At 45.0% G+C, this 26218-nt stretch overlaps 1 protein-coding gene across 37 annotated transcripts in view; it reads right to left on the bottom strand.

Annotated features, from left to right (window-relative positions):
- The window catches only part of TCF7L2 (transcription factor 7 like 2), a 199442-nt gene that overhangs the window by 19996 nt on the left and 153228 nt on the right, over positions 1-26218 (bottom strand). For 30 of the 37 annotated variants that reach the window (XM_040254985.1, XM_040255000.1, XM_040255001.1 and 27 more), the window contains 3 exons: positions 6993-7125; positions 4412-4514; positions 2341-2427 (listed from right to left, as the gene is read on the bottom strand). In XM_040254985.1, the coding sequence (XP_040110919.1) occupies positions 2341-2427; positions 4412-4514; positions 6993-7125 (323 nt within the window). The remainder of the gene's footprint in view (positions 1-2340; positions 2428-4411; positions 4515-6992; positions 7126-26218) is intronic. The other 7 variants (XM_040254984.1, XM_040254986.1, XM_040254991.1 and 4 more) reach the window with 1 other exon arrangement.

Raw genomic sequence — 26218 nt, 5'->3', positions numbered from 1 at the left:
AATTCTGAGAAGCCCTGGCCCCGCTGCTGAAGAGAATGAATATCAAAGGGTGTTCTGGAACAGGGCAAGCTGCCTACATTCCCTATAACTGCCATAAGTATAATAGACCCATACTTCTGTCACCCCATTACCACAATAATGTATTTAATTTGCTGTATACGCTTTTTAACTAGCTACCTTTCATAAGGCCTACCTGGGGAATCGGCCGCCTACCCCCCACACCTTGAGCCCCCTAACCTTCCCTCCCATCGTTCCCTTCCTCTCCTCCACCCCCTGCCCACCTAGAAATCATCGGCTAACCTCCTAATGATAATTCAATCAATAAGCTTAACCTCAATCCCTATCCTACGATTACTGCACCGCTTTTAACCTCTGGAACGCACCAAAGAAACAAACACGAAAAACAGCCCGGTGCGTCGGAGGAATGCTGGTTCAGAGGAGGTAAGCCATGGGTCCACGGTGCTCACGAGCAGTTCTCCTCCTGGGAGATTCCCTGTTCGTTCCCAGGCTTTCCGAGGTTGTGGTGACATTACTTAATGAGAATAACCTTCCTCTTCTTGCTAGAGAAGAGGACACACGAGCATTTTCCCGCCTAACCAATACTGGTGTGGATTTAGAAACTGACATGATCTATCACAGGTGGGAAACAGATCTTTACGGCTGCACGATACCCATGGCATGATGACAAACGTTAGAGATCCTACAATTTATGCTTCTTCATGAGTGTAGTTCTTACTCTTTCCTCCACCAAATTCACTGTTTCCTAAGTAGGAAAAGAGGCATCATGTTTTGTCTTTCCAACCCTTCCTTTGGTCTAGGGTCCTCACGCTGGCTACAGAGATTGGGGAAGGAGGCTGGGAGATGGCATCTAGGGTCCTCACGCTGGCTACAGAGACTGGGGAAGGAGGCTGGGAGATGGCATCTAGGGTCCTCATGCTGGCTACAGAGACTGGGGAAGGAGGCTGGGAGATGGCATCCCTGCCATGTAAATGCATGCTAAGTTAATTAGGTGCCATCCTCAAAATGGATTTGCTGTTGCAGCCCATCAGGAAAGTCTAAACCTCCACCGATTTAATTAACTTGACTGAAAATCAGATGAACAGAAAATAAAACTATCATTAGGAGCAATTAGTGACTACTTAAACATACTGCTGCCAACCAGTTTGTAAATAAACGAGCAGTCACTGAAAAATTAGCCAGAATTAATTAGAAAGGGGGGAAAGGAGAACATGGGGATTAAAAAGATCTAGGTACACACATGTGGGTATATGTGTATGTGTTCTATATATATTTATATGCTTAAAGACGTGTGAATGTATACACAGTCAAAGTGAAGTCGCTCAGTCGCGTCCGACCCTTTGCGACCCCATGGACTGTAGCCTACCAGGCTTCTCCATCCATGGGATTTTCCAGGCAAGAGTACTGGAGTGGGTTGCCATTTCCTTCTCCAGGGCATCTTCCCGACCCCGGGATCGAACCCAGGTCTCCCGCAATGCAAGCAGATGCCTTACCCTCTGAGCCACCAGGGAGGATTTTTTTTAAACTTCAAAAAATTTAGAGCCACACAGGCCAACATGGTCTCCATCAGCCACATATGGCTACTGTGGACTTGAAATGTGTCCAGGTCAAATTGAAAAGTGTTGTAAGTGTGAAATACACATCAGATTCCAAAACTAAGTACACAAAAAGTTAAGAACTCATTAATAGTTGCTTACAGTAAGTAATAATGTGTCAGAATGATATTTTGACTAATTAGGTTGAATAAAATTAATCATTAAAAACTGAGTTTTCTTTTCTCTTCTTTTAAAAAATATGGCTACTAGAAAACTTAAAATTCTCTTTGTATATTGCCTACATATAAGGCTCACCTTCCATTTCTACTGGACATTGCTACTTTAGACAGAGATGTGTCTGGGTAGGTGGGCGAGAGGGGAATGCTCTTTTTTGCTTACGAGCCTGGAGCTTTGCAAAGACCAATAAACCTCCCTCAAATTCTTCTTTGTATATACAGTAATAAACTTACCTACACCCTTTCCTTTCTTCCTTGGTTTAGGGCAACAGAGAAATAACACTTTAAAAAGCTCCCCATGTCCTGTTTCTTCCTGCCTTCTTAAATTCTTAAAAATACTGACTCAGTAATTCAACCTTAAAATTGTGGCATCCTGGGAAATCCAGAGCAATTTTTTCAGTATTTTCTAGGAGAAAAGCCTAACACTCTATGGGTCTTAGACCCTTAGACCTACACATAGCAGACATGCCTGGATGGTCTGGGAGCATCCAGAGAACTTTCTGAAAAGTGACTCATGGCTTTGGTTGAAGGCGCTGGGTCTTGGAACTCACCTGGACATGGAAGCGTTGACAGTCAGAGCTGTGGGGTAGGGGTGACGGAATCCTCCTGTCGTGATGGGGTACACTGGCTGACCTTGCCTACAAAGAGCGGGGTACATGGTGAGAACGTGCAAATGGGGGTGGGGGTGGGGAAAAGGAAAAGAAGAAAAAGGAAAAGTTCTCTCTGCACAGTAAGCTTTATTCTCATTTGATCAGAACAAAAATCTTGGGGATTATACAGGAAGGATCAAAGGGAAGAAACACAGAACAATTTGAATGCCATAAATCTGATAGGAATGGCTAATTAAATTTTATAACCTTTGCTTATGTCAATAGAGACCCTCTCCCCAAGCTGAAACTAGGTGTTTTGTTGTAATAATTAAAGGCGAAGTCTCGCTTGCTTTAATGGAGCCATCACACTAATTGAGGGCTACACATCCAAAGGAAAACAATAATGAATGTAAATTTATACCAAAATAAAGTGCAGTGAATCAAAGGACTTCAGTTGCGCTTTGGGCCTCTTTCGGTATTTAGATCTCGGTGAGAAAACATTAAATTAACAGAGCTTAATTTGTAGCCTTTTGTCAAATTAACAAGTGTTGACAAGAGTTACCGGGGGGAGAATCCCCAAGAAGAATTGTGGGTAACCAATAGACAATCACACCTCATTACAATAATTAAAAAATACAGCAACATGCAAAATAGCATCCTCATGAAAGACACACAACTTTTCCTGACAGAGGGTTGTCTGAGTTGGCTATTCCTTTTTATCTAGCCTTCAAACATCTCCCCATCAGCTGAATGGGGCAACTGAGGACTGAGGACTAGCGGAGGCACAGCCCCACCCACTGAAGAAGAAGAAATAGGACACACACTCCCATCCACATCCACCCTTCCTAATAAAATTCAGGAGCAAAAGAATAAACTGAAACTACACCTGGGGTTGGTATTTAGTACAGCCACTGTGTAATACAAGTTTTTTTTTTTTTCCTTTAAAAAAAAAAAAGAAATTGTAGAATATGCTGAGCTGGAGAAATCAAGGTGGAACTGGGGAAAAGAGGTGAACCACTTTGAAACTATATCTTCTTTAAGGTCATGAAAGGTTAACTTCCCCAAGACCCAAACTTGAGCGTTTTTCCAGGATTTATTCCTGATAGGATTCAACAAATGGTCCTGTGTTTTTCAAGCAGTAGAGATCACTGATAAACATGGAGAAAGATATATACAAAAGCACACCATCATAAAGCACGTATTGCACGCATGCACACAAATACAAACACAGTATGCTTCCATGTTAAAGGACTTCCTACTCTGATTTTAAAATACATGTTAAAGTTGTCTAGGAAAGGTTAATGGCTGGTGCTATAAAAGCAAGACTAGGTGAAAGGAAGACAAACTGTAAAAGCCAGTTTGATGATGTGGAGCACTGCCAAGACCCAGGGCTGATACTCAAGAAGGCCCCGTACCCTGTAGTGAGGATTCCAATGACCCCACACTCCCTCCCCTCAGAGTTTGGTGAGTCACTTAACATGCAAAGACTCTCAGAGAGAGATGCTGGTTGGAGAACATGGAGCTTCTCAAAAGACGCAAATTTCCACTGTGGCTGCCAATCTTGGGAATGATGGTTGGGGTGGGGGGTGGGGTTGTGACCACCCACTCCCACTCCCTGATTTCAAAACCAACCCACTCCTCTGCTGCCTCAGTCCAATGACAGGACTCCAGTTTGGGCTGCCCCCGGAAGGGGCAGGATAGGCCTCACAGGAGAGAAGCCCTCAGAGTCTTCTGCAATTCCCAAAGTACCTTAAGGGTATCTTCGTTCCCAGAGAAGAACCTAGAGCCTTTGGTGACCACGGGTTAAGAATGCTGAATATCAATAGCTTTTCTCTTATATCATCCATCTGAATGGCTATTGACTTGCCTGCTTTTCCACTGGGCAGATCAGCAAGCATCTTCCCCAAGACTCCCCACCCATGCATGGCCCTCCCTCCTCTCTCCTGTCTTCTGAAGACACACACACACAGAATAAATAATAAGCATGCCCATGTAAGAAACAAAAAGGAAATTAAAAAATGGAACTCCTTACTGTGGTACTAACCATCCTAGCGGATGGGGGATTTGTCCTACGGTGCCAGGTGACAGCGGGTAGTATGGAGATATATCTGGAGGATGCGGAGGCCGTGGGATTCCTGGAAGAAGAAGCCACAGTTTCGGTGCAAGAGAAAGAGAGAAGGGAAGAGAAACCATCAAGTGATGGGAACAGGGAGAGGATAAAGAGAGACATTGCCTCTGTAATCCTAGCATGAGCTGTTTTCCATGAGTCTGATCCTAAGACTTGTCGGTAAGTTTCATCTCATTATCCCTCTGCACCAGCTTGAAAACTTCATCTTCTTCTAGATGGATCATACACTGGCTAAATACATACAGACTTAGAAAATGCCGGCTTGGATATTTCTGCCTCATGGGATCGGTGTGATTATTTGAATTGGAAAAAAAAAAATCTAAAGGGGCTGGCACATAGTAGGGGATAGAGTAATATTAGATTCCTTTGTCTTCACAACTTGTCATTTTCTCTTTAATTCTAATGACTTTCCTGCATGAGAGTTACCCCTCTGGCTTCTAAATTACTTTTTGAGTTATAGCTTTTAGAAAGGTTACTTCTTTCTAAAAAAGGAATCAGCTTCTAAAAATTAACATCTAAAAAAGTTGTGCTAAGTCACTTCAATCGTGTCCGACTTTGCGACCCTGTGGACTGTAGCCCACCAGGCTCTTCTGTCCACGGGACTTTCCAGGCAAGTGGGAAGTCCAGGGTGGGTTGCTATCTCCCTCCTTCAGGGATCTTCCCAACCCAGGGACCGAATCACTGTCTCCCACATGATCTCCTGCACTGGCAGGCGGGTTCTTTACAACTGTTTACATCTGTCAGACTCTGCCTTGAAGATGAGCTGCAGGAGAAACTCAACCAATGCCTTGACACTGTATCTAAGGAAGAATCTGAACTGACCAGACCAGGAGATGCTGGAGGCCTAGTACACTTGGCTCTAGAACCTGGCTTTCTAGGGGACAGAGGCCACCGTGGATGGGGTACTGCTGGACCATGAGGCTGAGGAGTGAGTTCTGAAGGTCCACGCACCACACACCCATTAGTTCCATAGGCACATATCCTGCAATTGAGAAATCCTTGGTTTCTTAGAAATCAAGAGGGCTGGGAACAATTCAGGCCCAGAGCAGTCGACCGACACCCCTCAAGTGGAAAGCAAAAGGAACAATTCCTCAGAATTAAAACAGGACTGAAGGGAATGAGCTGTGTGTTCGCAGATGAAAACTATTTCATTTTTTTAAAATTCGTTCAGGAAGCTTTTAATCTGTAAATTAAGCCTCCCTGGGTGACATTTTCATGCAGACACTGCTTTCTCTCTATTACAAAAACCAAACAGATTAGCTGGGCTTGGACCCTACACCAAGCCACTCGCACACTTGAAAGAATGTTCGCAGAGGAAAAGTAAACAGTCCGCAGACGTTAATCATATGTTTTACGATAACCATTTAAAAGCTATTCCCTGTACTACCATTATTTAAATGAGACGTTGAAACTGCCATTCACTCGTGGAGCCTGGGGCCGGCTGGCGGCCTCCTCCAGCCATCCCAGCGCCAGGCTCGGTCCCCCACGAGCACAAAGGGGGCTCAGAGGCTGCTGAAAACCAGCTAATGTGTGGCTTCATTCAGGGGCAGCAAAGACGGCCTGAACAGGCAGTCTACCTCGGCCCAGCATCCAACAATTCCTTCCGACCAAGTGACATGGAATAGCCATTCTGAATTCATCCTGCTAATTAACCAGCTAAGAAGAGAAACCAACACCAGCAAGTACATCGCCTGGCGGTAAAGAGACACCCTGGCCTTAGCTGTTCTCCCAAGACCACCCCAATTTGTTTTAAATCTTGTTTCAGGGGAGCTACAAGTAACCTCGCCTTCCTCCTCTCCCCACTCTTGGGAAAAGGCACTTGGATGGAGTCATGTGGCATCTTCTGCCTGAGATCCTAATGGCTGTTCCTTGATGCAATGAGGAAACCATCTTGGACTTGGGTTTTCCTGTCTGTAAAATGGGCTTGAGAATAAAGACTCAGGATATTACAGGGGAGGAAGAGCCCATCAGCAAGGAGAATACAGAACCCAGTGATGCGATCTCTCAGGGGTGCACCAAGTCACTGCCAAGGGACTATAGTCCCTTAGCCACCGAGGGAGCTGGGGCTTCAGGGAACCATGCTGTTAGGGCTCTTAAACTCCCATGGAGCTGAGGAGGAGTCCATGAGATGCCTCCAAAAGCATTACTGCCTCCAGGTCTGTCTGAGGTTCTTGGAGCTATAAGCCACTCCTGAGAACAGAACTCATAGCAAGGTTCCCAAGAGAGCCCCTCAGGGTTACCTGGAGCTCTGGAGAGACCTGAGCACTGAAAATGGACTTCTCCAAAGGGGAGGAGAGATCCACTCCCTCACCAGGCTCTGGTTTCCTGAAAGAGGTTCCTGGCCAACACGTGGGAGAGGAACAGGGGGCCCTCCACTGCCCCCAGCCCAAGTCCCCAAACCACCCCCCAGCCCCCGCCCACCACAGCAGGTCCTCCAGTGGTCCCGCGACCAGCACCCTTCTCTGCACCCAAGCATGCGTCCTACCTGTTTTGGGGTCTACGTCAGCTGGTAAGTGTGGAGGTGGGTTTCCCGGCGTGAAGTGTTCATTGCTGTATGTGATAAGAGGCGTGAGAGGGTGGACATGATGCGGGTGCTGCACAACCGGTACTTTGTTCGACTGCAGGGAGGGAAAGACACAGTCACGCCGGCTCCGCGGCCCAGGAGCCCGACCCGGCAGCCCCGACCACGCCCTCCCACCTGGATTAATAAGCACAGAAGAGGACACAGTCACGCCGGCTCCGCGGCCCAGGAGCCCGACCCGGCAGCCCCGACCACACCCTCCCACCTGGATTCCTTGAGTGCAGTCAACCCCGCCTGGCCCTGGTCCCTGTACTAAAATAGCAGAGGGTGATGATTCAGCTCTCTGGGTAGGTGTACCTTGGTCTTTACACCCCCACCCCACCCCCACCACCAAGCCTGGCTTTTAAAATGCCTTCTCTACCACCACCACCACCACCACCACCATCCCGTCACAGAGCCCAAGAATCTGCACTTTTCCCATCGGCAGGTAAATCGGAAGTGATGGCTTTAATCCCCCAGGCCTACTGTGCTTCTGCAGGTGGGGGTCTCTCCCACTCCAGGGCCCCACGGGAGGGACCTTCAGGAGGCAGGCAGGCTTCACGGGGGAAGGCTTCCGTTGTAAGAAACTGGCAGGGCCCTAATCCCAGCCACCTCATCCACCACCCCAGGCTCTGAAGCCCTCCTGGCTCCTTAGAACCAGTGGGCAAGCTACAATCCTTCACAGGCAGCAAGGATGAAAAGCCTCACTCTGGTCTGGTTGGGAGTGTGAACTTTACCAGAAAGCTCTAAACTGCCAGGCGAGCACCTGCATATTTTATGCAGATTACAGCAGCCTGGATTCATTACGAATCTCATTAGGAAGTCACAGGAATGCTAACAAATTAACTAGATGATGATGAATTGGGCTAATAAAGGGTGTGTACACATTTTAGAAACAAGCAGTTCTGGAAAACAATGTACAGGCAATTTTTATGTTTGGGAAGTGTTGACAGGTGAAGAGAAGGAGGATTAAAAAAGAAAAGAAAAGCATCTTAAAGATTTTTCTAGTTGCAATGATCAGACCTGCCCAAATTATTCTCCATTCCTTCCCTACCCTTCTTTCAATCATCCCTCCCCCTCCCCATACGATGCTGTGACTTAGCCCAGCAAGATCACAAAGAAAAAATTAAGCTGAAACAAGCGAACTACTGGGCCATTTACCGAGAGTAATCCAATTGCAAAAAACCCTATTCCCAACAGAGGATTTTCACTAAAATCCTACAACAGGGACATTTAACCAGATTAGGTACCAGCGAAGATAAAGAGGCTAGTATTAGATGATGAATGGATTAGAGTCAACTTTCATTTTAGAACGTGTCTTCATTTCCTTTTATTACTTTTAGGAAGGCACAACTTGCATTAACATCAAGGAAAAGGAATTGCATTAAAAGAAAAGAAGGAAGGTTCCAGTGCTGCCCACTAGCGCCTCTTGAGTTCAGGGACCGCCAAGCAGTTAATTCTCTTTATGTTTTTCTTGTCTTTTTAAAAAATAAATAAAAATAGGTGAAGAAGGGGTATGATACAGTAAGAGTATTTCTTACCACAGTTAATTGTGCGGAAGGCATTTTAAAAGGTGCTTCTAACTTTTCCATGGGTGTGTTTGGAAAGGAAAATACGCACTTTCTAGATGCTCCCGGAAAAAAACCAAAACCAGAAAAAGAAGTCACATGCTCAAGTGCCGGGCTTAATGATTCCTACAAACAACTGGATACTTTCAGAGAAAGACAGATATAACTAGTGGCTCACAGAAGCCTTGTACTGTGAATTACCATTCTGCAATCAGAACACTGAAATTCAAAGCACCCAGTGACACTTCCCAGGAACAGCCACGGAAGTCTGGACATGACCAAAGTGAGCAGAGTGAAGGACTGCCACGCCAAGGCCAGGGCCAGCATCTCACAGACACGCATTGAGGAGTTTTCAGGAACCATTTCTGTCTCAGACAACTCGAAAACTACCCAACAAAAACGCTCCCACTGTGTGCTGGGGTGGAGATGGAAAAGAGCAAGGGGCACACATATCAGATGGACTGGAGACAATCAGGAGGAAAGGAAAATGAGAGTTGCTGCCTTCTAGAAGTTTTTTATCTGGAGAGATACACGACTGCTGAAATGAACGCAGACCAGCCCCAGACAATCTAGAGTTAACTGTGGAAAAACTCTGGGACCCTGGGAAGAACCACAGATAGGCCAGGGGAGGGGACATTGTCCCTGAGGAGCTGAAGGACTTTGAGGGAATGGGGCCACAAAAACAATGGAAGAAAGCAAGTGTGTAAGCCTATGATGGGAGAAGAGCAGTGAGACTTGTATTTCTCAGCCTTGCTGAGTCAAGCATCTCTCAAGATGATTATCACAAACATGGGTCCCTATTACTAAGAAAGCTTCACAGGGACCTGATTCAGCAGGTCGGGGCTCAGGACCCAGGCATCTTGGATCTGCCTATGGAGGGCCACAGGCACCTCTTCCGTTCAGCCATGACCCCTAGACCAGAGAACCAGAAGGTTCCATACAAGCACAAAAAGTTAAGAGACTTGAATCCTAATCATGGATCAAGTCTTAGCTCTGAAAGAATTCATGGGAAGGGCTTAGTATTAAATATAAAACCTGAGACACGGTAAGCACAGGAATGCTGGTTTATTGTTATTTTTATTCTTTGGGCGAAGCTGTTTGAAGGATGGCACAGTTCCGTTTTGTAGTTCAGAAGCACAAATTCCATGACTATCTTCCAGGCAAGAAATGCAGGGGAAACCCTCTCTCTCTACTTGTGCATCGAAGGATGAAGATAGCGTTTCAGCAATAGTGAAGTTCACGGATATGTGAGAAAAATTAATTCTCCCTCTTCCAGTTAGACACATGCATGAGAAGAGGATTCCAACAAAAGCTAAACACATGTTACGCCCAGCATCACTATCATATTATTTTGTACACCTGAGTCTGCAAGCCAACTAGTTTTTTCCTATTCGTTCAAAACTCTATAGTATGGGTAGGGGCGGGGGCAGAAAGGAGTGAAGAGATATGACGTTTTAACTGCTGCCTGGCTTTGGGGGTGGGGAGGGAGAGGGCTACTGGGACATGGAGCTCTTTTCTGATGTGAATACATACTAGGCAGGTCCCTAGAAACAATACAGTCTTTACATGTTGGGTGGTTCCCAAACAAAGTAGGGGGAATGTAGCCGTGTGTGCAGAGACCAGGGTCTAACTGCCACTCGCACTGAACCTGCCTATACCTGGACTGCTTTTATGATGGGAGGATGTTTTGGAAAATGCCCGTGTCTCTCCAGCCTCAGATACCCACAATCCTTTCTGTCTACACCATACTCTGTCCACTGCTGGGATCATGAGGCACCTTCCCCGGTCCTGCCATAGCTAAGTCCCTGAAGGACAAAGACGGTGTCTTGTAGACCTTTGTGTCCCCTGTATTGCTTAGCCTGTGCGAGTGGTGAGTACACTCTTATAAACTGCAACAGTAAGCACCAGAAGAAGAGAAGGCTAGAGCCAGTCTCCCAGATTCATTTCATTCAAATGGCAGTGCTCTTAAATGGAGTCTACTCAACATCACAGAACAGAGCTGGGGGCAGGGGAAGCCTTCAGTAACCATCTAGTCTAATACCTTATTACAAGTGTCTTTTTGGGGGGTAAAAAAAAATTGGTTTTCAAGCCCACTGGCTTGAACACGGTGACCAAGAGTGAAGTGAGAACATTCCAGGAAGACCCGTGTTTAAATCCTATTTCAATCCAGGTGTGTAACCTCTTGCAAGCCTTCATTTCTGTGCAAACTCCCGGTGAGAAGTAGGTCTACCTAAGAGGGTTGTTGTGAAAATCTAAAGAGATCATGCTTGGGAAGTGTGTATTAGCCCAGTGCCTCACACATCCAGTAAGGCAAAGAAGCTTTGAAAAATGAGAAATACAGTCCAGTGCTAACAATGAGGGCTCAGTGCAGGTCACGTTCGCTACCCTTCCAGTCTCTTCTAATTAAATTCACAGGGGGCAAGGCAGCCATAGCGCACACTCCTTGCTGCACAGGCCAAGACGTGCGTGGCAGGGCAAGAGCACAGGGGTGTTTTGTGGCCTTTTCCTCAGGTGCACGCCTTTCTTGAAAATGCAACACTTAGTCCACACATATAGTTAATTATGTCATTTGAGAAAAACCATCACTTGATTATGCTAATAAATAACACTGTCACAGAAGAGTTGGAAGTTAAATAAGAATAGTTGGAGATGACCAAGGTCCTTCAAGAGTTAAGCGTAGGGCCTTGAAGCAGAAGCTGATACAAATGATACACAGAACCACCACCCACACAGGAAAAGTCCCTTAGACTTCCCCCTTCTCTATGACCAGCTCCCACTTTATTTTTTTAAATGAAAATAGTTTTCCTTTTTTTTTTTTTAATGAGAAGCTTTGGTTTTCCAGCAAACCCTTTTAGAACTCTTTAACTGAATGTGTTAAGAGTACCACTATATGCTAGACACAGTATAAAGAGGCAAAACTCCGTTTTAAAAGTTTTTGTGGATTTTCCAAGTCATTTGGTCATAATGGAACTGGGTTATAATTGCTATAATGAAATCATCACTAGAAATAATTCCTTGCAGATTAAGGCCTTGGGGATGAATGTGACTTGATACCCAGTTCCTCCAGTGCTGTCCCCACTTCTTTAAGGAGGTCTTTACGGACTGTGTTCAAAACCGTACCACCCTAAGAAAATTTGGATGTGAAAAGTTCCTTTTGTGGAGGATGACAGAAAACCTTCCAGAAATGCATCGGGGAAATCTAAGTCAAAGCCACACTGCTGGGAGTGCTGGTGGGGTAAACGAGCTGAAAAACACATCTCCTCCCTCTTTTTACAGAGTCCAGTGTTCAAGACAAACAACCATAACATAAAACCAGGTGCCTCCTAGGTAAGTGTTTTATCTAAATATTAAATATGTCTTCGAAACTACCCATGCATTTGCATGAAATCATCACCTTCAGGGACAGCTAACTAAAGTTCAAGGTTGAGAGAATGGCAATCATGGGAGGCTGCCTGGAGAGTTTAAGCCTTAAAGAATATGACGAGCACTAGGAATCTGTGAGCCGGGGGGGGAAAAAAAAACAAACAACCAGCAAACATTCATAAAACATTCATAGAATGGAAGTTCAGGGAGTGAGGCCACAGCTGCCCATACGCACCAGCACTAGCAATGCCTGAAACTCACCCAGAGGGCCGCTCCGGACCCCTTGTTGAGACGGCCATCTCACTGAGGCCTCTCCAGCTCACAGCAGTGCAGCTCGCAGCTGCCACACTAAGGGAGACCCGGCCCATGCGTTGACTGCGACAGACTATTCAGTTCTCACAAACCTCCACGGCAGCTGCATTTGTTACCAGTTCCACCCAGCAGGTGAGGACACGGGTCCCAGGCCCACCTTCTGCTGCTGAGTCTGCAGACATGGGCTCTGGATGGGGCTGACTGCCAGGTGGAGGTTGTGAACTGCACCCAACAAACGCAGCCTGGGCCGACGGCCCCCACCGGATACAGATGATTCAGGATCACAAGGGGACACTCTGGAACCCAGACCAGTTCGGCACACAGTGCTCCCCCAAACCCCCAATTAGGAGTAAGCTCAGGGCTCTCCGCCTTAGTCAGGCACACCCTTGCCACGGAGCATGAAGCATTTTTAGTAGGGATTTTCATACCATGTGGCTGCTTATAGAGGGAGGGGTGTGAAACATTCAGTGGGGATATTTCTGCTTCTCAAATACAGACACAAGTGACATCAGGAGACAGATGTGGTCAGTCCCAGCAGAAAAGGAAAAGTCAGCTTAAAACCCGAACTTATGAGGTAAACAGTAACTATTTAAAAGGAATCAAAATCTTCCTGTGACTTTAAATCCTGGAGGCTTTCTGTTTGCTACCTGGAGGCATGGCTGTGCCTCATTTCTTGCCGGTTCCCTTCATCTAGCTCTCTGGATTTTGAGCACTGAATGGTTAAATTAGAAAGAAAGGGTCCTTTAACAGACCTCAGAGGGCACAAAGCCTTTCCACCCGAAGTATTCATCCCACTGCAGTGGGGGGGGATGGGGAGGGGGCGCCCCCTGTGGCTGACCTTTGACCCCTGGAGAACCCTTAAGCCCGGTGTTCTGCAACTCAGCCCTGCCACCCTCATCGCGCCCACACACCCGTCCACTGAATGCTGTTAGAGATGGGGAACCCAGCAAGTGAGAGGGTGATTCAGGCCCTTCGAGATCCCCCTGCCGGCCCTCCGCTCACCCCAACCCCTCCACCTTCCCTAACTGTGGGGAACCCAAAGGGAATGAAAGCTCGCCATTCACCTCGCAACCTATTAATCAACAGACGTTGAAAACAAATAGAGCCATTGCTGGCCCTGGCCTCTCGGGCGGCTGGCCCTCCTCTTCAATACTCCCCTATGGCTCTCCCTTTCTGCACAAGAAAAATGGGGCCAGAAAGTGCCTTTAGGAGCCCAGCACAATAAAACAAAAGCAGCACAGAGGAGCACTTGTCAGCCTTCTCCCCTCCCCGGGGTGGGTAGGGAGGGTCTTCAGGGTCTTAGATGACCGGCCCTCCCAGGGTCTGAAATCAGCATCAGGGAGGAACACACTTCAGGCTCTGTTTACTGGTTTGTTTTTTTTAATGGGTTTATGGTTCATCTTGATACATTTTTCCTGGACACTGCTTCCTATGGCTGTACCAAGGCCAATGGCACCTAGCAAAACAGTAACAGACGTTGCATATCACTGGGGCCATGGAGCGCTGATGGGCAGGAGAGGTTGGGACAAAGAAGCACTGTTTCTTCCTTATCAACCACCGGCCCCCACCCCACCCCGTGATTCAACCAGTCCTGTTTCAGGGGGGCTATGATCCAGAGTGGAAGGGTCAGGGATGGTAGTTTTCCTGCCTCAACAACCCATCGTACCAACAGTGAACAGCCACTTCAGTGCTGAGATGATGACGTCAGGGAGCGCCCTGGAACCAGGCCTGTGCTCACAGCCAGACTTACCTGCTGAGCATCTCACTATTCTATCCTGTAACCCTCCTGCAGGCAGGCACGCACGCACAGAAGGGAAAGGTGGTGGGCGGCCCTCCACTGGGGCTGAGGCCGAAAGGGCTGTTTCCCACCTTGGCTGTGACCCTGTGCCCAGCCAGCAAGGGTCTCCCCGCCTCCCCCAGGTGTAGGGGCTGTTCACGGTTGGGTGCTGCTCCTCTCTGCCTAAGGCTCTGTGCCACCCCCCCCAACCTGGGCCAAGGGGGCATTGTTTCCTGGGGGTCAGACTTCTATGGATGGCTACAGCACTGCCCATTGGAAATGGTAAAACCAAGAAAGCTGCGCAGGGTTTGAGTTTTGTTGAAGAAATGAGGTGGTTCAGAGAAAAGAGGTCTGCCTGGAAGATGCAAAAAAGAAACAACGACCCTGCAACTGTGGTACCCACCGTGCACCGCCTGGCCTGAGTCATGTGCCCACAAGGCTGCAAAGTTATAGCTTCTACTAGCGCCAGAGTCTGACACTCAGGATGTTGTTGGTTTTGTGAACCATCAACAGCTGACTTTCTTCCCCCTTCCCCTCTTCTTTCTCTGGAATCAGATCCATTTAGACAGCAAGAAGAGGGAGAGAGAAGATTCCCCCAGCCATCTACGAAATTCTGCCGACTCACAGTTCCTCCCGCACTCACACAAGCATTAAAATTCTTCGAGCAGGGAAATGATTGAACAGGGCAGGCAGGGAGAGGATAAATGTGCAGCCAATTTTCATCCAAATTCTCACACACACATGAATATACATAAAACTAACACAAACCATCCTGAGCCCTTGGCCTTTTCTTGGGTGGGTTTTATTTGTTGTTGTTTTTTGGGGTTTTTTTGCCCCTTCTATAATATAACAACATAGCAAGTAGCACAAACAGACTGCTGAGCATTAAGGGTCTAGGGGGCCAAATTCAGCTCTTCTTAATGACCATGTCTCAATCACCTAAAAGGAGGAGGGGAGGGGAGGCGGGGGACTGAGGTGTCAGGGTGGGGAGTGAGCGCACGAAGGGGAACATTTAAATCTTGAAAATAAAGATGTGGTCCAGCTGCCTGGCTTTGGGAATGTTGCAGTCAAGGCCCAACCCAGGAAACCTGTGCGCTCACAGACTCTTGAACAATTACTTCCAGTTAAGTTCATTAAACAGAATTTATCTCCACTCACTCACATTTATTCTCCAATAAAAAGAAAGCATCCCATTATGCTTCCCCCAACTAACCTTTAAAGCACTTGGGAGCTTATGCCTTGGCCTACCCAGGTCCAGGCTCGTCCCTGACCACCGAATTCCTAGGGTTTTCTTCCTGACTCCTGCCTCCCTTCAGTATCTTGCCACAGCATCCTGGAGGGTGGTGGGGGGGGGTGGGTGGTGTGCAGAGCAGTGCAAGGGGGCCCTCTGACAGTCCTAACCCTCCATCAGGTCTCAGAGATGAAGGACCAACCACTTCACCCTGAAGTAATTTCCCAGGAATTTGCAACCTCCACCCTCCAGCCAGCAAGATATTTTTCTACTACTTGGGCATTAAATGATTAGTGTTAGCATAATCAATCTTGTTAAGTCCGAGTTTGCAGGGAATGTTTGGGACTTGGGTAAGAGGGTACAGCTGTTTCTAGGAGAGTCAATTTTCAAAACAGAGCCAGGGATAAAACTAACCTATTCCAAATGAAGAAATCCAAAAGCTCAAATTCAAAACAACTTTTTAAAAAATAATGATTTCCAGACCATCTCCCCCAAAACACAACCACCCCAAATCTAAGGATTCCTAAATAGGATGGAAAGGAAATCACCAATTTTGATTTCGAATAAATTTTAAGTACATAATGGTTATTACATCCTGGGGATTTCAAGTAAGAAGCAGTGAACAAAATTTGATACCACCTTTCTAATTTACAATGCCCAGCTATATAAAAATGTCTTTAGTGTTTCTTAAACACGCTGTGCCTAACTTTCCAATCTAGGCGGTATTTGAAAGCCATACCTGTTACATGAATCTGATAAGAACTCAAGAAACAGTCACCTTCAGAGAGCAGGTAAATTTCTCCCTAGTAACAAACAGATGAACTGAGAGGTGGGACAGACATTTTCATGTGGCCCCACAGATACAAATGACCAAAACTCGGATTTGGCAGGAAACCAGCAAAACCAGACTACAGGGAAGATGAATTCAAATGCAAAACAGGAATGTTCTGCTCTGTTTTGTCCTGTTAGTGTCCCAAACACGGGCATTCTTCAACAGACATCTATAGCCTCCATAAACGATACATGTAGGACATGGAGCTACACTGTGGTGAGAAGGACACAGCACCACCGCCCTCTCTGACTGCAGCTGTTGAAAGTTTAAGGTAACAAGGGAATGACCCAGGCAAAGTTCACTTACCAAAAAAAAAAAAAGTCCTCAAATGTGTGCAGAAGTATGTAATCTGGACGGCATGTCAGGATTTCATCACATTCCAAAATATTGCAGAAGGAAAGAATTCCATGACATAGCTCAGCCAGGCCCCCCACCATCCCCAAACCACAGAGGGGAGGTTTCCTTAAAAATATAAGGTTGCAGGCTCTGTTGCTTCCAGAAAGTGCGGAGGCAGCAGCCTGTTGTGATAATACAAAGATCATAATATCTGTATCATCAGTCAGGAATTTACCCTTTCAAAGGAACTCCCTTCCCATAAGCCATCAAGAATAGAGGCTTCCCCATACCAACACAGCAGGACTGCTATGAAGTAACCCCAGTAATTTGAGTAAACAAAGGTCTGGAACCTTTCAGGAATCTGGAAATTTGTGGCAAGACAATTTATACATTTGCAGTGCCAGCCTGCACTCTTCTCCCCACAATTCTTGACAGTTTACACCATCATACACTGAGCCGGAAAGTTGCACAGAACCAGAAAGGGAAACCAAGACACACATTCCTTCATGTTCAGCTAGAGAACTACGTACCACTTTGATAGTTCAATATGACACAGAGGATTTTAATTCATGATTTTGAAAACATAAGGACTCTTACAGTCTCTAGTATATTTCATTCCTTCTTCCCCTAACTATCAGACCTAAGAGTTGACTGACCACTGCCAATGTTTCTTTGGCCGTTCGACAACAATAAAAATTAATAACAAAAAGCAATAATTAAGACAAGTAAGGAATCACCTCCAAGAGAATGCCCTTACAGCTTGTGGCAAAGGATTTGATCTAAGAGTTGAACAGAGTATCAAGTATTCTAAGCCCCAAATAGGTACTGCAAAGGGGCCTTCTCCCTGATCATTAGCAGCGCAATAGGCTGTCATCAGTGTTCGCTCACATTTCCAAAACACATTTTATATTACATTTACAAAATACAAATACCACAAGCAAGACTGGAGCCCTAAAAGGCTGGCAGCATCTAAATTTGGAGATTGAAAATAAATACAACCAAAGACAGAGCAACACAAAGTTAATATTAAATATGAAACCAAAATACACAGTTTACACAAGCCCTGCTACTGGAAAAGCCTTATTGTTCAAAAATGTTTCAAGCTTCCAAAGTATGCTCTTCCATGAGAGCACGTCATTTTTCCTTCTCTTTCTCCCAGTGGAGCCCATCCTGGTGGTGAAACTGGGCAGGGGCCGGGGGGTGGGGGTGGGGTGTGGTATTATTTATTAGAAGAAATCCCAAATCCATCCCACCACCCTTTTCCAGATTATAGCTCACTTGCACTTGGGGAGCTGGGTCTGCGTTGCTATAGAATCATAAGGATGGTGATGAAAGTCAAGCTTTCTCTACTCCCCATCTTTTTTTTTTTAAACCTTTCCCCCACTTCCCCAAAAAACCGCTATGAAAAGTACATAGTGAGAGAATAGCTTGAGTTGACCATTTACTCTTGTCTTGGTTTTCCTTCCCACTGTCTCAATCAAAAAAAAAAAAAAAAACAAGCACAACGGTTTAATGGTCAAGACTATATATAAGCAAGGACATGAACACACACACACACCCACACACCCACACACACACCCACCCCACTACTCACCCAGCAATTCAAATTGAGGTGCCAACCGCCCAACTGGTGGAAGAGAGTGAGCCCAGAGGCCACCGCGCCTCCCTTCCCACTCAGATCTTCTACTCCCACTAAGATGGTATTCCTAGGGTCCATAATAGCTTTGGTTTTCTTTCTCTCCACCTCAAAAAAAAACTTTCTCTGTACCTTCAAGATGGGACTGGGCCAGCTTTTTTTTCTCCTCCCTTATTGCTTTTCTCACTTTTCTTCTTCCTCCCAGCTTCCCCTCCCTTTCTTCCTTTCATTTTAAAGAGCCTAAAAAATGCATCTTAAAAGATGGAGATGGCTCCCGATTTCTGCCCTGGGACACTCAAAATGCTCCCCAAGTTCTTGCTCACGATGCCTGCAGTTATTTGGTTAATTCTTCCCTCTCCACACACATCCCTCTGAAACCAAAAAAAAAAAAAAGCAAAAACAAATAAAAAGAAACCAAATCATCTAGTTCGAATGGTTACAGATTAAATTTTTTAAAAATTAATGAAAAGAAATTCCTCCCAGTTTCTACCCTGTACCACTGCAAAATCCTTGAAGGAAGGGGGAGGCCCATTTCCCCAGCCAGCTCGGGCTCTAAACAGAGTCCCCCCTCCCTCACCCGTTACCTTGGGCAGCGGGGCCAGAGCCACCGCTAAGAGTAGCTAAGAAATTACGGTCAGCCATGAGGGAAAATGATCAACCGAAGGCAGAAGGCAGGCACTTTATCTACAAGATTGTCAAATCCCTCAAAACAGATTTCTTAGGGAGAGGGCTGCCACGGGTTGGGGGATGGGGAGAGCAAAGTGCATTTTCTTGTCAGTGATACAGCAGTGACACTTGGTAGGGCCTTGCCTGACACACATACACACCCCTCTTTTCCTTCCAGAGCAAGAGACTGAGCCTCTAAGATTTTCCAGTTGACCTCTCTGGAAGCAGAAGAACGGAAGCTTCCCGAGTTCACTGGCATTCCAGGAGTCTGAACGCTCACTGGTTTTCTGACTGTAAGTTCTGTGAGCTTTCTCCCCAGAATGAGAGAGAGAGGGAAGAGAGGAGAAGGAGAAAAAAGGCAATCCCTGAGTCCCCCCAACCCGACTTACTTTTCCCGGGTCTCTCCTAGGATCCAGGACTGGGTACATGTGTGTGGGTTTAACTTAATTGGAGTTGAGAGACCCAGACATCACAGGCCTGAAATCATCCTCTTTTCCATGAAGGAGGGGACTGTGGGAGGGTGTCGGCTCCAGGAGGGGTTAAAGACAGAAGAAAGTTGCAGAGGACAACACTCACCCAGAGCGCCTTTCTGGTCCTTCCCCTCCCCAAGTGTGAAATCTTTTCACCCTCTTCAAAAGCAAACACACAACTCCGATTTGCATGCAGGTAAGAATAAGAAAACACCCCGGCTGCCACATGGGGTCCCGGGCAGCACGATACTGCTTCAAGCAAGACCGGTGGCAAAGATACTGTTTCTTCTGGCACGGGACACCTAACATACAGGAGATGTTTTTAATTTACCGACTCGACTGTCCAGCTGCTTATCTGCAAACCCACAGGGCTGTTTTTCCTGATGTCGGTCTTTAATCAATCTGTTACTATACCAGACAAGTTGGTACCCCTCGAAACTTTCACCTCCACACAATGTCCTCTTCCACAAAAAAACCCACAAGGACTGGAAGGGCTTCAAGGTAACAAACAAGTGAGGATTCTTAATTTTTCTCTCCTTTTTTAAAACACTGCTCCATGGCCCCTGTTTCTGGACTTTATTCGGCCTTCCTGTGTAAGTGTCAGGCAGTAAGCTTTAAGGCCCTTAATACCAAAACAAAACCCTGCCATTTCCCTTTACATGGCGGTAACAAAAGCAATGAGGCTCCAGTTTGACAAGTAAAAAGCCCCAACCACACAGCCCCCTAATTGCCTCCCCTCCCTCTATTCACGCGGACCACCACACTAGGCAGCTGCCTTTGTCACACATGCAATTTCTTAAGTAAACTGCAAGTTCCTTTCCCGATGATGGACAGCTCCCAATCATTCAGCAACAATAACTTATAAAGTGCAGCAAACAGGATGGGCAACTTGGACTAGAAATGTATTTTCTGGCTTTCTCAAAAGACAAGGAAAATGGAAACAGCAAGAGGAGCCAACACATTCCAGACAGACCTCCTCCTCCTTCAAAAGGACACGGAAATCTCATGAATTTCTTCAAACTAACCCCTCCTAAGAGAATGCTCCCGGAAATATGCTGTCCCACCGTCCGACTGTTCCCAGTCGGTCCCCTAGGCACCCGGATTTGTCAGAAGTACATCCACGCTTAGAACATTTCCATTAAAAAAAAAGGGGGGGGGGCTGCAAAGTTTTGTGGGATTTTTTTGGTAAACTTTCCCAAATGCTTCTTTTCTCCCCACCTCACCAAAAAAGAAACCCACAAAAAACCCAAGACCCTTTCCTTTCAGCATGCAATTAACAATAACGTGGAGAGAACAGAAGGGACAGCCCATTTACATCCCACGGTTCTCTTCCACATCAGCAACAAAGTTCTGTTTACGTTGTTTTAGATAAAGAAGTTTGAGATGGAGGTGAGAGGAACTGGGTCTTGAAAGAATATATACAAAAAGTAGAAAAGGGCCGATCCTTTAGGAAAATATTTGGGGAGAGCCAGGGAGGAGGGGAGCACTTAAGTGAATTTAACTTGGTGGGGCCAAAAGAAACAACCCCTCTCCCCCGTCCCGAATATTCACGTCCGAATTAAACAATAATCATAAAGCATGTTTTTATAGTCACGGGCTAAAAGTTCAGAACGAAAAAGTCATGTCATTTTCCTTTTTCCGTTGGGTGTGTGTGTGTGTGTCTCTGTGTATATGTTTTAGAGTAAAAAAAAAAAAAAAAACTAACTAAAAAGTCCAACTCCATCGGGCACCTTACCAGTCAAGGGACATCAATCTTAAAGTTACTGCGAAGTGACAGCGAACCCCACGGAGGCTGGGAGCAGGAGCATGCAAGGGCCTTGGACAAACCGGGACGCGGCGGGGCAGACGCGGGGACGCGGCGGGCCGGGTACCCAGCCCCGCACACCCGTCTGCCGGCCCGCCTGCCCGCGCGCGCGCACGGGGCCGCTTACCATCTAGAGCGGGTTGCGGGGCTCTCCTTCCCGCCGCCGGCTCGCGGGCATGCTGCCGCGCGCCCGGATGGCCGCGCAGGGCCCGCGCCGGCCGCAGGCTCCACTGGAGGGCAGCACCCGCTCTGCAGCCGCGCGGCGCACCCGCGGCACAGGGGACTAGCTCACACCAGCAGCGCCGCCAGACTGGATGATGCTCAAGCACAGTTCCATTCACAGAATTATCTCGCTTGATAGGGAAGGGCACAATAACTGGGATCTCCCCCGATTCCACAACAATCCACACCACCCCCGAAAGGGAGGGCTATTAAAAAAAAAAAAAAAAGGCAGGGCTTTCTTACTCTTTTTTCCCCCCTCTTCCCGCAAACCGGCATTCAATCAAAAGAACAAAGCCTGATATTTTGTTTGCCGACTTGGCAAACATAAAGGCAATTTCAGTAGTCCAAAGAAGTTCACGTAAGTTGGCGAAAGTAAGGCTTTGCAGTTCTCCAGTGAAATTAAGCTTTAATAGCTATCTGATGCCATTCAGAGACGGAAAGGGAGGAGGGGGGAGACAGCTGAATTTAGATAAAGTTAGAGGACCACTTCACTCTTAAGTTTTTTGCCCGCTGAAAGTATCCTCAAAATTCTTGACAACATCCAGAGCTTAATTATCTTGCTGAATTCTTTTCGGGGGGTGGAGGGGTATACAAAAGTCAAAATAGACCATTAAAAACACCAATATGTAAAAGAATTCAGAACAATTTACTGTATAACATTTTTCATGACTTAAAAAAAAAAAAAAAAAAAAACCTACCGAAAACTTGTGGATGTGTTCCTTTAAAGCAAATGGTCCTAACACATATTAAACCACCGCTGCGCATCTTCTAAGCATCGTAGGAAAAAATGACTATTGATCTTCAAATAGCGATAATTGAAAAGATCAAAAAGATTAAACAAAATCAAGAATGTGCTGACTTACCATGCTATGCTTTTTTGTTGCAACTTTGTAGAAATTTCACTCAAAGAAACTGCATCAGAGGTGTCAAATTTTTTAGCGGACTGTGATCGTATTATTTCCGCAGCCCTGCCTTCCAATGCTTCAGAACTTTTTTCCCTTTCTCTTTTTTGTTTGTGGTACCTAGCTTTTTGCGATAGACTTTAAAAGCCTTCAGCTCAGCAAACCAGCACAAATTATCTTGCCACCTTGCGCAGCTCTGATGCTTTGGCCGCTAACTTTGGAAGGCCCTTTACCACTGCATCAAAATTAGCATTGTCAAAGCAGTTAATGAATATTAATATTGTATTTGTCATTGGAGCCGGCCCGTTGCTGAACTCCGAGTCATCCATCAGGGACAAGATTAAGAACACAATTATTTCTGACTGACAGGGACCAAATCTGCTAGAATTTTTTTTTTTAACAATTCGGGGGGAAAAAAACCCACAATATCATCATCTTAAGGTGTCTCCCAAGAGACTGGGAACCAGATTAATACGCTTTTAATGAAGTAGAGATCATTATGTATGAAGGGGAAAAAAAAAAGATGTACTATTCAAGCTATTTAGTTATGGTGGCGGCGAGAATTTAAAAAAAAAAAATGCAGACGGCATATCTTTTTCGACAGCTGTCCAGATTTTATTCATACTGTTCTAAAGAAAAAGACGACTTTTTTTCTGAAATCTTTTCCTTTTTAAAAAAAGAACAGAGAATGAGCGATTCGTCCCATCTGGGATAATTTTCCATGTCTTCACTTTTACTGTAGCAGCTCAGGAAAGACAGCACGGTAAATAATTCCTACACAAATTTGACAAGAAACACCTTCATCAGCTCGGCTCCTTCCACCTCTATTCCCCAGATTCCAAGCACTGTCTCTCTCACTTTATTCAGGATGAGCCATTACATTTACAGAAACTCTTAAGTTCCCTTTAACAGTGGCAATCTTTCTGTAATAAACACACAGAAAACAACACAACTCAACGAAAAGTCCATTCAACACACCTCGTAGATCTCAAATAGCCATCACAGAGTACCCAGCACCTTTCTAACCAGCCAAGACTGTCTAATTGATGGCGCCGCAAAGTGGTAATGGAAGTTTGGTCAGAAATTAAACTAACCAAGCCTGATGAACTGAGCCATGAGCCCAGTAGCAGAAAATGTCTTAAAAGATTATTAAAACACAGAACCTTCTCTACAAAACAGGCAAAAGACTAATTTAAAAGGAATTAAGTGTAAAAACTTGCAGCTTACCTGGCATAACCAACTTATTTGAATTCACCAAAATCATTTCAACATCTATATGTCATGCAAAGTTACAGCACGTGTACTGTACATATCTACACACATAGATATATATGGCGATTTCTTAGACGTTTTAGGACTAGCATGCTTCACTGGCTTGCTCCATATAAATTGTCTTCGAGATGATATTTCCACCCCCCTTTTCATATTTTAAATGTGGTAAAAAGGGGAGAACTAAAAGGGATAAAATGACAGATGTGATGGTTAATCTACCCAATGAATCGCGGGGGTCTAGGTAAAGCCGTAATGGCCACTGAGCTAATCTACAACACCCACTGACCACCCCACTGGCCTTCTAATACCATTATCAACCCTTAGATGAACATTCTAAATTAGAGTTTTGTTCGAAAAGGGTGTGAATCTGACCTTCGATGCTGGGAAGCCGGTGCTGTACATACAGATGGGAAAGTTCTTATAAAAAAAAAATTTTTTTTTAAGGTTTCTACTTTCTCGCGATTTGCATCTTTGAACTCTGTATCTTTATATCCTCCCCTTTGCACAAAGGAAAAAAAAACCTCTCCCCAAATCCCCTCCTGCAATAGCCACTGATGTCATCTCTACCACACACCCTACAATGTTTATGCTTATCCTTTAAGAAGAACCTAAACCAAACCACTGAAAACAAAGAAAAATCCTAAAAAAATATAAAAACATTCGCCTTTGACCCAGCTTATCTCCTCTCTTTCAATTTTCCACTGCCTTTACCTAGTGGTTTATTTCATGCTCAACAAACCCTTGGAATGTATCATAAAAATGTACCATATCATAAAAATGAAGAGACTTGATTCAAACTCTAGAAAGGGAACAAAGATAGAGTTTCATAAAGAATCCCATTTGTTTGCCTGCATATCAAGTTAAGCTACAAAGAAGGAAAGAAATTTGGGGCTGACTTCTCCTGAAGAACTTCCTTTTTAAAAAAAAAAAAGTTAATCAAAATGGACTTGTATCAAATTATTATTGCCTATTATTATTCACATCAGGAGATATTCCCAATGCCACTTAAAAAAAAAAAATCAACATAACCCCCTATGATGTAAGCATACTTTCAAAGCTCCCTTTAAAAACCAAAAACAGATTATGTGCCTTTTTCCCCCACGCACATCACCTCTTAAAGCCTATAGTGGTCCTTATGTAGATCTCCCCTTTTATTTTAGAAAGGTGTATGTACGTTTCTGTGGTCACATGTTTATCTCTACCAAACGGACACTGTGCATCCCAGTACATGTGTATCTAAGTCAAAGATTTTTCAAGCATGGACTAGCTTCCAGATAACCTGAGATGTCTAAATTAAGGACTCCTTGCTTTATCAGTTCACAGTTTCCCCATTCCTGGCCGAAGCCTGTCTTCTCAGGGTCAGGGAGAGATCGGTAATCTGCATCTTTGTGCGCTTGTACTGGAGTTGTTAATAGGCAGCCTTCTCTGCCTCTCTCTCGGCTTCCCCAGCACGACCGCATCAGCACTAGTATCAAATTAACTCTCCGACTTTGAAACTTATTGATCTGCTATTAAGACACCAGTGAACTTGATGAAATGAGTGCTGTAGGTGCAGTCAGGACTTCAAAGTCTAGCACAGCCACATAAAGCAAGCGCCTTTGATCCTGACTCCGATCTACTGAGGGTTTAAAGCCCAGCTCTCCCTAAGCTGCCCTTCACTCTCGTCATGTCTGATGTCTTACCAACTAGTGACTTGATAATGTTAATAATGCAAATTTTACAAATGATTTTTACAATGGCAAAATTAATTATATGAACGGATGCTTCTTGCAATAGGGGTCTCTGCACTTCTCTCCCTTATAACATAACAACTGGAGCAAATAGGATAGCTAAGAAGGGGGTCGAGGCCCACGCAATTCCAGACAATGTTTTACTGCCTTCTTTTACCTTTTCATTTTGTAGTTAGAACCAAAATAATTAACTAAGAATCCCATTCATAATCTTAGTAACTTGTATTCTGTAATTCTCATTTCCTAGTAAATATCAACTGTGCAATGGAAGTAATCTACTCTGCACACAAGGCTTCTATGTTTATATCACAAGTCAGTACAAAATCCTTATTTTTGTGTAGGATTTCTTCTCGATAGTTACCACAAACCCACAGTAAAGTTGCAGGGATTTCATACCCTCCACTACTTCTTTTTTTTCCAATTAGGAATAATCTGAAATGGTACGTGGTCAAGAATCAGAACGAACTACACAGATTCTGCGACCTGGAAAATTCACACACGCACACCCTCTCACTCAATCTGGCTAAACAAAACTATTCTTCTAACAGTTATCTTTATCACCAGAGAATATGTCTTTAAACATACATTGATTCTACAACTTCCTTCAGTAAGAAAATCCTCGTTATTAAAAATAAGTTTAAAGTTCAAATGATCTAAAAAGGAAGAAAAGCATCCTAATTCTCAGTTTCCCTGAGAAGTTTGGATTTAAATAATATGAAAGGTTATTATAGTCTAGGCTAAAAAATAATCTTATATATAACCGGAACAGCAAAATTTAAGCAGAATTACATCTTTTGAATCAGAAGAATCAATATTTGAGGACAAATGCTTTGCTAAGAGGTTATTCTTTGTATGTCGATTTTGGACAGAATATCAGTAGTTCAGAAGAAAATGTGCTCCCCTAACAGAAGCTCTATGTACCTCTTTTGATTTATCGTATGTTATATAATGTCTGTGCTCTTGCTATTCTGAATACATTTATTACACGAAGAAACTAAGGAGGCAGAATTAGATATATTCTCTCCATCAA

The sequence above is a fragment of the Oryx dammah genome, unplaced genomic scaffold, assembly GCF_014754425.2.
Source record: "Oryx dammah isolate SB20612 unplaced genomic scaffold, SCBI_Odam_1.1 HiC_scaffold_14, whole genome shotgun sequence".
NCBI classification, from domain to species: domain Eukaryota; kingdom Metazoa; phylum Chordata; class Mammalia; order Artiodactyla; family Bovidae; genus Oryx; species Oryx dammah.
This window is presented reverse-complemented; position numbering and strand designations above follow the sequence as displayed.